At 43.9% G+C, this 12,844-nt stretch overlaps 1 protein-coding gene across 1 annotated transcript in view; it reads left to right on the forward strand.

The window, feature by feature from the left end:
• LOC120031885 (synapsin-3-like) overlaps positions 1-12,844 on the forward strand; it is a 117,277-nt gene that overhangs the window by 9,158 nt on the left and 95,275 nt on the right. The window contains exon 2 of the mRNA XM_038977693.1: positions 9,687-9,744. Within this exon, the coding sequence (XP_038833621.1) occupies positions 9,687-9,744 (58 nt within the window). The remainder of the gene's footprint in view (positions 1-9,686; positions 9,745-12,844) is intronic.

The following is a 12,844-nucleotide window of genomic DNA, read 5'->3' on the forward strand; positions in this document are numbered from 1 at the left end:
TTTCCTTCTCCCTTAACGTGACCTGACCTCGACCTCCTTCATCACTAATTCATGACTCTCTCCCCTCATCAGTGCCTGCCACATATGATCGTTTTCCCGACACTCAGTACATTCCAAGCTTAATTGTACCCACCATATACCTTCCTCCTACAGATACCCATTAACTTCTGGTGTAGACGCTCTAAACCATAGCACACAATATTTCAATAGAATACCTGATAATTAACCCTATTTCAAGTTTAGGAGTCTCGGAATCCATCAATCACCCGTTCTGAACATTTAACTCCATACTGTTCAACATTACATAAACTTGGAAATGACTTATAAATGGACAAACAATAATAATAAAACATGAACCAAAAAAATGTATAATAAACAAGCCTAACGTTCACGTTAATAACATGTCCGTTGGAGCTGTTGACTCCTTCCATCTCAACTTTCTCCGTCTGGTTCCTAGGAGAATGATAGCACAAGACTTGAAAAGCAACGAGAAACACAAAACATAACAGTATTAACAATGTGGTAATCTATGCACAATTATATATGCACGAAAACCCAAAGTTTGATAACATGACAATTCCCACTCTTTCTTCGCCTGACTCCCAGACCCAACCCATCTGCATGTCTACAGTGGAATCTAGTCTTTCTCTCTCTCTTTAGCTCTGCTTCCTCTGTCATGGCGTCTTCAAGCTCACCCATTATGCAGCTGGATCTCACTTCATGTGAGAAGTGTGAACCCACCGAGGAGAGACGTGCCGATCTTTACCGCTGCAGGTGCTGTAAGGAGTACTACGTGTGGACACACTGCAACGCAGGGGTCATTTCCTGACAACATAGACTCTCCCAACAATGCTATTAAAGTAACCCCTGCTACTACTAACACTGCCCATGACGCATACCTCAAATACCTCAAATACCCAATTTGGACCGTAGTCCAATTCCATGCTGTTACTATCGCCTCCTTCAATAACTGTCCCTACAGCGACTGCCCATGAGAATAACTACTGCATGGAATCTGTCTAGTGTTCGCTGGCTGTTTGGCTGTTATAAATGGGAAAGAGATCAATGACGTTGGAAGAATATCCAACCTAACAAAACTCTGAGTCACAGGTTTCCTGAAAGTTGACAATAGTGTCTGAAATGCCTATCTCTGCTACTTTCACCATGATCTGGGTATGTGTAATAGTCCCTATATTGTGCACAGTTAGCTGTCCTCCCTCTCCTACGAGCTATCTCCTGTAACAATATACATAGTCTCTGGGGATGATACCACTCTATCACCCCGACCTCAATTTATGAGCCCCCACAGATCTCCACCCAGTCACGTTCCATCCCACGTAACAGCCTTATGTAAACATTCTGTCTCAAACACAGACCTCATGTGTACCTCGCCTCCTGCTACAGATACATTTGCACATAAATCATTCCATCTAACTCATATGGTCACTACTATTAATGCACTTCTAAAGTTATAAATATACAAAAAATTCTCAAATCAATTAGTCAATATACACTGCTCAAAAAAATAAAGGGAACACTTAAACAACACAATGTAACTCCAAGTCAATCACACTTCTGTGAAATCAAACTGTCCACTTAGGAAGCAACACTGATTGACAATACATTTCACATGCTGTTGTGCAAATGGAATAGACAAAAGGTGGAAATTATAGGCAATTAGCAAGACACCCCCAATAAAGGAGTGGTTCTGCAGGTGGTGACCACAGACCACTTCTCAGTTCCTATGCTTCCTGGCTGATGTTTTGGTCACTTTTGAATGCTGGCGGTGCTTTCACTCTAGTGGTAGCATGAGACGGAGTCTACAACCCACACAAGTGGCTCAGGTAGTGCAGCTCATCCAGGATGGCACATCAATGCGAGCTGTGGCAAGAAGGTTTGCTGTGTCTGTCAGCGTAGTGTCCAGAGCATGGAGGCGCTACCAGGAGACAGGCCAATACATCAGGAGACGTGGAGGAGGCCGTAGGAGGGCAACAACCCAGCAGCAGCACCGCTACCTCCGCCTTTGTGCAAGGAGGAGCCCTGCCAGAGCCCTGCAAAATTACCTCCAGCAGGCCACAAATGTGCATTTTTTGCAAAATTTTTCCCATATTAGAGCCGAATTGGTAGAATGCTCGTGAATCGCGGCTGTCTGTTGCCATATCAATAGTTCTTATTCCCAAACCTCTCCCGACGATGTCCAGGGTGTTTTAGATTTCTTCACTCCCGTCTATAATACACACCTTCTATTAACTGTTTTCCAAGGTAGCGCTACCCATTTCCCCGAAGAATAGTTATGGTATTTGTGCCTTTAATTGGTCACGGCACCTAATTCCTTGTATTAGAACCACTACTATAGAGTCTGCAAATGTATTACTGGAGAATACGGATGACCTAATGTCTTATTCCAGGGTTGCGCCTCAAATATCACTGTTGTTGATAACACACATTACCAACATTATTCCCACTTGTCTTCCTAGTTCCACATAATCTGTCACAGTTCACCGCCCCAATAGGGCATAAACCAACCTCTCTCGTTATTGCTACTGCTCATATTCTCGAATCATGTTATCTTTCTCCTTTTCTAACCATGGATGAGGCTCTCCTCCAGACACTTATCCATCCCCTGGCACTACACTGCCTCACACTCTATTCTTATAATACTCACAGGAACCAACCCACTCGGGATTTACCCCCTAGGACTTACCCTCTGCCAGTACCAGCCTGCTCAGGCTTACCTTCCGGGACTTACCCTATAGTTTATAGTAGTCACAGGAACTAACACACTTGGTATTTACCCCCTAGGACTTAGCCTCTGCAGGTACAAGCCTGCTAGGGCTAAACCTTCCGGGACTTACCCTATATAGTACTAGCAGGAACCAACCCACTCGGGATTTACCCCCTAGGACTTACCCTCTACATACTTACCCTCTACATGCTGGACTTACCATATACCACAAAGCTACGACTGGTCGTAATACAATGGGACTACTGAATAAGCTCAGGCTTTCTAGAGTCCGTATCCTATAATTGGTTCAGCCTACGACTCATCTCCCCAAGATGTCAGAATTAGTGATAACAGGTATAGGAACTGTGCCTACCTTGTTTCTGGTGCCGGCTCCTGTTTCACTGATTCAGAATCTCTAGTTTGACTGCAAATCGTGGTGAACCCTGCTCGCAGCACCAACTGTTAGGTTCTAATTATCAGAGTAAGAGCTCGCCGGACACTATGAAAGCTTAAACCAAGTTTATTCTTCCCAAAGGATAGAACAGCTGAACAGACAAAGACATGGTTAAAAATAGTGGTGATATATGTACCCCACTTTAGGTGGAGTCTCCTCCTTCTAACTAAACATAGCATCTTTATTGCTTGGCAGGAAACGAAGTGATACTGGCAATAAACTTTTCCTTCTCCCTTAACGTGACCTGACCTGACCTCGACCCCTTTCATCACTAATCCATGACTCTCTCCCCTCATCAGTGCCTGCCACATATGATCGTTTTCCCGACACTCAGTACATTCCGAGCTTAATTGCACCCACCATATACCTTCCTCCTACAGATACCCATTAACTTCTGGTGTAGACGCTCTAAACCATAGCACTCAATATTTCAATAGAATACCTGATAATTAACCCTATTTCAAGTTTGAGTTAGAACCCAGAATTCATCAATGGCTTATTGATGGCTGATAGGTTCTCTTATCTCAAATTGGTTTAATAGTGATTGACAATATTACACTAAATACCAATCAGTGTTACAACATGTGTGGTGGCTTTGCCACAGTCTTCATGTTCCCCGAATTGACCTTTCTCATTGTTAATATTTAATAGAATCTCATAGCTGAGTGAACATGACTGTAATATTTATGTCTCCCCTTGTGAGGTGTTTGCACAGACAGCTGTATTAGAACTAGTAGCTCATTAGTACTGTACTGTGTATCCAAGCTATTAGGATCTTTAATTGTGGGTGAGGGTTAGTGTTGGTGAGGGTGTCCCATGTCCATCCATCGTTGCCCTCTGCCTCGGGGTCACATTTCCTCCAGGGCATTCCAGAGGAGAGGCTGCTGGTCTCCAGGGAAACGCTGGGCTCCCCTGACAGGCCTGGCCTCCAGCTCTGACTGGGGCACAATGGCGGTGCACACACACACAGCAGCTTTCACCACCCACAACATCACCATCCACCATCCTCATCACTTTTTCTCTTTCTGTTTCTCTCACTCATCTTTCCTTTTCCCTCCCGCTCTTTTTCTCTCTCTCCAGTTCTCATTTCATCTTTCGCTAGCTCTCGATCTCTCATTCCTATTCTCACCTCTCTGTTTTTCTCTCACCGTCTTTCGGAATCTCTCACTCCCAGGATTCCCTCTCTCCTCCTTTCTCCTGCTTGGCTGCCTCGTCCCTCTCTCTCACCATCTCGCCCTCATCTGACTTGCCATTGGCTCCCTGTCATGCCATACCCTCCTCAGAATGCCATGCCACATGACATTCTGCAAGCCAAGAAGCTGTCAGTTTGTTGTTCGAATCTGAACAATGTACCGGCTCTTGAATGATCCTATATTAGATTACTCTATCCAACCGTTCTTTGGTGAATGCAATACAATCACTGATGTCATTATTGTCATATCTGCTGTCGAAGTGATAGTAATTGATGGCTGTGGGAAAAATCTGTCTGTGAGTTCTCATTGTCATATAGCCTAACCCATGTTTTCACGTGTAAGAAAGAATAGCAAATTCCAGATTTCATCATCTGTCAAAATACATGACTCACTTTGGCTTTATGGAAGACTAATGCAATGGAGGGAAAAGTTTCACGGTAAAGATTCTGGATTCCTCTGCATGATGTTTTTACAATGGGTGTGTGACTGTAAGAGTGAGTGTTTGGGAAGAACATGGGCCAAATCCTGTCTGGGTGTTTACTCTTGGAACCATGCGAAGGGCTGCTCACCTCCACTTTTCAAGTCCAACTGACTATAAATTGAAGTGATAATTTGAAGTGATGACAGGTTGTACAATGAATGCCTTGGCTTGAAAACATACCAGTCATTTTTAACCCATACGCGAGCCTCCTGGTCTCGCTTCATGGCTCATGCTCTATTACGGTCATGGTGAAGGTAAGAGTGGCCCTGGGTGACAGAGCATTGGTCTTTACTGTATCTAGGTCAGACGTTTTCAATGGTTCAGGGCTAACTAAATGACAGGGAAGGATAACCATGGATCTTATAGTCAACAGCTCAACAGCTGGAAAACCTTGAGAAGAAGATCAGTGATGAGATTAATTTGCATCTCATTTACTGTAAAGCAGCATATGGAAAGCAGGGATAGGTGGGAGATAAAAGGGTACAGCAAGAAGAGACGTATGGAGAGAGCTAGTATGACCTTATACTGCCAGAGAAGACAAACACCAAGGCAGCGAATCAGGGCAGGCGTTATGGGTGGTCCTTAGGGGGCCTGGCCCGCCCTACCATACCTCCTTGCCCGTCCAAATAAAATATTAAAATACTGATCATTTATCGGACTGAGACGCACGCCGACAGAAAGACGCATCAATCTCTGATAAATCAGCAGAGCGAGCGAAACAGCGCCCCTTTGTGTCATTATGTGTATCTGATGCTGTCTGGACAAAAATAGTATGGCATGTCATACTCTTTTTGTCCAGGCAGCGTCAGATGCATGGGCTACATATAGCAAGACAGAGGGGTGCTGTTTAGCTCACTCGGATGCTTTCTCCGGTGAGATAGTTTCTTCTCCTGACAGTAGAGCCTGCTCCGAGCCCTCTCCCGATATTTGAAGGTGCCATGCCCAGTTGATAAGCACCCTGATAATTGCCTCGAATCTAAACCTAAACTATACCCAAACTATTTTAACAGATATAACAACATGAAATTAATGAAGTAATATGTGATGGGGGAGAAAGGCGGAGAATGGGTGAGTTGAGGAGTGAGGGGAAGCGAAAGATGCATAACTATGTAATCACCAATTTATGAATGAAGAACAGGACGGGCCTTTATTGTTTTGATCTATTCTAAATTATAATCTCAAAATGGTATGTACGCTAAATCAGTACACCGAATCCAAGCAGTCTACTCTGGCCTACTTGGAGTACCAAGTGAGAGCGTGCGTCATTTACAAATGGCAAGAAGACCAAGATGAATGGACGCACATGCTGCATTAGCATTGCTACAAAACCTGAATGAAAACGACTCAGACGGTGGGGAAGAAATGAATCACAACAATCTCTGATGATTATTCTCCTGATTCTGAGCCTCAGCCTGAACCAACACCTCCGAGGCCTAAGCGCAAAAAAAGCCTGAACGGTGTGCGCTGAGCAGGTGCCTGCGCCACCACCAAATGAAGCGGTGAAACAGGAGAGAGGAGGGACGGCCCTGTTTGGATTGAACAAGCCGATGACAATGCTACGGGCCGATTATTAGCACAAAAAAAGTCATTAGCAACGCATTCACCAGCTTTCCTTGTTTATGTGACATAGACATGCTCCAATAAGCTGACAATTTACTATTTTTGACTGCTGTCATATCGAGACTTATATTAATTATAATGCCATTATTGCTTTTGTGCTGATTTTCACTTTATCAAGCACACTTGGTGCATATTTTTAAGCAATAAGGCATGAAGGGGTGTGGTATACGACCAATATACCACGGCTAAGGGCTGTTCTTAAGCACAACGCAATGCAGAGTGCCTGCATACAGCCCTTAGCCGTGGTATATTGGCCATATACTACTAACCCCCAAGGTGCCTAATTGCTATTAAAAACTGGTTACCAACGTAATTACAGCAGTAAAAATAAACGTTTTGTCATACTACAGTCTGATATACCACGGCTGTCATCCAATCAGCATTCAGGTTTCAAACCACCCAGTTTATAATGTTGTTTAGGCTAATGATGTTTTCATTATTTGACTGAGCATCTTGTGCGTCTTGGTGGTTTGGGGTATTTTTTTGTATTTTGTTATAAAATGAAGCTGTTACCACGTTCCAACACATGCTTTCTGTTTCGTAGTTGTAACAAATGCACTCCACAGATAAAATTATTAGTTTTGAACACATTAATCGAGGTGTTTTTAGTGTTTAAATAGCAGCGGTCTCCAACAGGTCGATCTCAAGCTACCAGTAGCTCGCCAAATCATTCTGAAAAAAAGCAATTTATGATCATTTCAGCACCGTTTTGGTTGGGACAGCGCCATCGCGCTGATTTGCAACAGTCATTTATTCATATCATACCATTACACAGCATACTGTAGGAGTCGAGTCATTCATGCCTTTAAATACAATCAAGCATTTTATTATTATCATGTATAAGGCCGGGCAGTCAGGCCCCGTCGGGTTTGGGCTGGGAATGAGAACTCCATCACAAGCTGTCACGTATCAGACATCGTAAGCTCCCGGCTACTATCCAATCAAATCCATTTTGACATTATCCCTAGTTAGTTCAAATTGGCTTACAAAACCAAACGTAACACAATATCTGTCAATTAATTTCCCGTGTATTTCTGTGTGATGTGGATGGTGTGTGTGTGTGTTTGTCTATCATTCACTTAGCCAGCGGTAATGATGCAAATTAAGCTTACCTGGCAGAATTATATAATGATTATTAGTATCAATCCAATGGGCTTTTGTTTTGCAAACTGTCATGACATATATAGCAACAGAAACATAGCTCAACCAGCACATTCCTCTCGCACAAAATGCACAATTAAAGAGGTATTACTCCAAAAAATCGAAATGTGTTCATTTTTTCCCCCGCCCTAAAAAATTGTCTTCTGGTGTGATTTAAGCATTGACATGGACTCAGAACGTCTAATTTCATTGTTTCTCTATTAAATAATTTTAACTATTTAGTAAAAACTGGAAAAAAATCCAAACCAGGAAAAATAAAGGTGAGAAAATGGAATATCGGGAAAATACAAAGTGCCTATTTGAAGGCTACAAAAAAAATCTGAGTACCTCTGAACATGTTTCATAATTTAAAAGTAACTCCCATGTTAGAAAAGGTTGGAGACCCCTGTCCTACAGTAACATAAACTAATCAAAAAAATTGTGTTCTTATGTTACCTAAGACAAGCGAGAGCATATATAATTTTTTTTAATTACACTGTTAGAATGTTGCAGTCATGATGACTGCTCATAAGCTTGAAGGGGGGTCTATTGAGGCCCAGGGGTTATTTTTTATGTATAAAAAAATTGCAGTGTGCGCACACAGGTGGTCCCGTGAAAAGAAACTTGCCCCTCTATGGGGCCCTTCCAACTCATTAGTTCTAGCGCCAGCCCTGCAAGGAGTGATAGTAGAAATGTGCAATTGCAAGAAGAGACATAGGAAAGAATGCAACTTTTTTTATGTCACAGAAAAGACACCAATAATCTTTTGGGTGATCAACAGAAAATGTGCAATCCCAAAGAGAAGAGAGAGTGAGTTGAGTTGAGAGGCAGTTACTCTAAATCCCTAACAGCCTGTGTCCTACTGATCAGGAGCCTCCAGCATGTAGAGCGCACACGCGCACACACACACACAGCAAACACACACACAGCAAACACACACACAGCAAACACACACCAACAGCTAGCATGTAGCCCTTGACAGATTGATAACCGGCCCACGCCTGCTAGGGGTGAGAGTTCACCGGCTGGACCCACAGAGTGTTGGCAAAGACACAGGCTCACAGGCTATAAACGTAGAGCTCTTAACGCCGAAAAGTGTGCACGAGAGGTAGTATATCTGAAATGTCCAGATTTATGTGAATGTCCACCCCCATCCTCTTCTCCAAACACACACATACCCAATCCCTCGCTTTTCAAAGTGACAGCGTCACCGTCGGTTTCTGCCTCGTGTGTTTGTGTTTGTTCCTTGTGTTTTTGTGGTTGTTTGTGTTTGTTTGTGTGTATGTGTTTGGTTATCAGGGCTGTCTAAAAGTGTAATCAGGTTTCCTGCCTATGGTGTTTGATGATGCGAGTGAAGCCTGATGCCTGGCCTGTAAGGATGCCATGGTTAGGAACAGGAAATGGGTTTTCAGACAGACTCAGACTACAAAAAAAGGACATCACTGTTACTGTGTGTGTACAGGGACATTGTCCCATTCAGGGACATTGAGTCATATCTCTTTTAATATCCTGTTGATTTGAGATCCGCCTCTCTCTTTACTCTTTCTCCTCTCTTGCTGTTTCTTTATGAGGTGCCTAACCGCCTAGTAGGTGGGGGATATGATGTTATGACTGATTATGATGTTCAGCTGGTTTTTAGTCTGGGAAAGTTTGTATGGTACTACACAAGGACCACGATGCTGTAATCATGGAAACAAATAATATTTGTCAATGGTCTCAAGCTATTTTGGAAAACTTGACGTTTCAGCCTTCCTCAATCAAATAAACAGATTATTCCGAGGTTGTTTTGACTGCATACTGTGGTTATGACTACATACTTTTCTCTGTTGGTGAAGAAACAGAAGTGTAGTGATACAGTATACACAGGTGGCCACTACAACAGATACCTTTATAATTATACAGGATTCAGGTGATACTGGAGAACCTATTTTCTAGTCGTCTCGACACAGGTCATTTCAAGACTGTAGACAATCCTTTCCTGTCTAGAAGCTCCCGTAGGCTACTGTGTGAAAAAAAGTTGTGATCGCATTTCATCTCGTCTCATTCGTCTCTTTCCCATTTCTTTCCTCACAGGGCCAAGTATTTCCGAGGGAAGAAGTTGAACGGGGAGTACGACATCCGGGTGGAGCAGGTTGGTGGCGTTAGAACTGTTGGAGCTGCAGGGACTGTGGCCGGGGCATTGCTCAGATGAGGGATTGGGTTTTGTTAGCTCAGCTGATGCCACTCTTGGGTGACTGACTTGACCCACGTCTTTCACAATTTTTTTACCCCATCATCCACTAGGAATCTAAGCTGTTTTATTCAAGCACCATTAGGATAGCATGTTAGAGCTTTAACAGCTGGGTAGCAGCAGGTATTACGTACTTATTAGACACTAAGTACATGGCTTATTTACTTCCATTTACTTCCATGCCTCAGTTAGCCTGTTATCATGTTAGCATGCTCTGTGTTTGTGTACAGTATGTGCTTGGCTCCCTGATGGAATCTACTTATTTTTATGTACTCGTCTTCTCAGCATTGGATTATATGCAGGGAGAATTGAAATGTTTTCTGGACTCGTGTCAGAAGCAGTCCCTTACTACTGAGTTGATGCTTTTTATTTTAATCAGAAGCTAGCAATGGCAGTAGTTCGATTAATTCTGCACCGTGTTAACACATCCTAATGGTCTTTCTGACTCTCCCATCAGGTAGCTCTTTTACAAATGTTTTGTCAGACCAACTTCCCCCTGAAGTAACCTGTTCTTAACCTTGTAGCACAAACACGGCAGTTTTAATGGGCATTTATCATTTTTTTATATGAAAAGATGCCGTCAATGCCAATGTATATGCAAACATACGCAACCGTCTAGACATACAGTATTTTCGGTGGGTAGATATCATCTAATTTCCCTCCTAAAAGCTTGGCCATACATCTGCAAGCGATTGGGCAGACTGGAGTCGTTGTCTTTGAAAATTAAGTGGTGGGATTTATTTGGAGAAGGAAAAAGCAAACCACAAAAGACCAGGCCAGGGACTTTATAGGCTGTCTGTTTGCTCAACACTACTGTTGTGGTTAGATCTCATTCTCAGTAATATTGAGACCGTAGCTGGGCTGCTGGGGCTTGGAGTTGTAAGTTAAAATCATGCATTTTTTAAGAGTTGTGAAATATGGGGGCTCTGCATTTTTGTAGCAGTTCTCGGCGTTGCTGAGAGCAAGCCCAAATAAAAACATGGCAGCTCTTAATTAGGACCCTTAAATCAAGAGCGAAGGGACCGCTATGGGGGTCGCACCCTCAAGCCCCCTAAACCCCATCTAACCCCACTTTTATTTTTGCCAGACCCTCCACTGTTTCTCAGAAGTCCTCCTCCGCTCCTCGCAGGGTAATGAGTCAGATGCTAATTGCCTTCCCGCCATACACAGCCCAGCCGGACCCCTCGCCGGGTGTTAGTACATCTAACATAAAGCTCAAGGATGAAGGAAACCCGATCCCTGTGTGAAAAGTTGGATCAATGGGATGATGGCCCCTTTTTAGAAAACGACAATAAAAACACAGCCCCCTTGCTCTCTCTCTTTTTCTCTCTTTCCTACCTCCTCAGCTATGCAGTGTTGTTGTCGTCCCTCACCCTGCTCTGAACTCAACTGGTGCCCACGTGCCCAAAGCCAACCTAGCTAGCTCCTGCTCTTCGCCCAGCTGCTGCCATATAAGGTGCCAGTCTGAGGCACAGGCAGTGTACAGGCCACCCATAGCAGCTTCTGATAGCTGAGAGAGAGAGAGAAAGGCAGATAGACAGTCAGAAAGGCAGAGAGAATGTGAGAGAGAAAGAGAGGCCTATTGAGGTCTGGTACACTACATGAGCAAAAGTAGGTGGACACCTGCTCATCAAACATCTCATTCCAAACTCATTGGCATTAATATGGAGTTGGTCCACCCTTTGCCTCCACTCTTCTGGGAAGGCTTTCCACCAGATGTTGGAACATTGCTGAGGGGACTTGTTTCCGTTCAGCCACAAGAGCATTAGTGAGGTCGGGCACTGATGTTGGGAGATTAGGCCTGGCTCGCAGTCTGCATTCTAATTGATACCAAAGGTGTTCAATGGAGTTGAGGTCAGGGCTTTGTGCAGGCCAGTCAAGTTCTTCCACACCGATCTTGACAAACGATTTCTGTATGGACCTCTCTTTGTGCACGGGGGCATTGTCATGCTGTAACAGGAAAGGACCTTCCCTGAACTGTTGCCACAAAGTTGGAAGCGCAGAATCGTCTAGAATGTCATTGTGTGCTATAGCGTTAAGACTTCCTTTCACTGGAACTAAGGGGCCAACCCAAACCATGAAAAACAGCCCAGATCGTTATTCCTCCTCCAAACTTTGCAGTTGGCTCTATGCATTGGGGCAGGTAGCGTTCTCTTGGCATCCGCAAAACCTAGATTCGTACGTCGGACTGCTAGGTGGTGTAACGTAATTCATCACTCCATAGAACAAGTTTCCACTACTCCCGACTCCAATGGCGGTGAGCTTTACACCACTCCAGCCGACCCTTGGCATTACGCATGGTGATCTTAGGCTTGTGTGCGGCTGCTCGGCAATGGAAATCCATTTCATGAAGCTCCCGACGAACAGTTATTGTGTTGATGTTGCTTCCAGAGGCAGTTTGGAACTCGGTAGTGAGTTTTGCAACCGAAGACTTTTACGCACTTCAGCACTCGTGGTCCCATTCTGTGAGTTTGTGTGGCCTACCACATCGCAGCTGAGCCGTTGTTGCTCCTAGACGTTTCCACTTCACAGAAACAGCGCTTACAGTTGACCGGGGCAGCTCTAGCAGGGCTGAAATTTGACGAACTGATTTGTTGGAAAGGTGGTGTCCTACGATGGTGCCACGTTGAAAGTCAGTGAGCTCTTCAGTAAGGCCATTCTACTGCCAATATTTGTTTATGGAGAGTACATGGCTGTGAGCTCGATTTTATACCTGTCAGCAACAGGTGTGGTTGAAAAGCCTATTCCACTAATTTGAAGCGGTGTGCACATACATTTGCATATATAGTGTATCTCTTGATATTCCTCTCTGCCCAACCCCATTAAAATATTTCAGGTGTGAGCATGTTGTCATAAAACACGCCTCCACACCGACGAGGCCCTGTTTTGAAGGTTAACTTTCCCGGCGCCTCGACATGTATAAAACACTTAAACACAGAGTACAACATGTCTTCAAAACACTCTCCATTGCACTGTGCAGATTACAAACAGAGCTCGGAGC

Source organism: Salvelinus namaycush, chromosome 38, assembly GCF_016432855.1.
Source record: "Salvelinus namaycush isolate Seneca chromosome 38, SaNama_1.0, whole genome shotgun sequence".
Taxonomy (NCBI): Eukaryota; Metazoa; Chordata; class Actinopteri; order Salmoniformes; family Salmonidae; genus Salvelinus; species Salvelinus namaycush.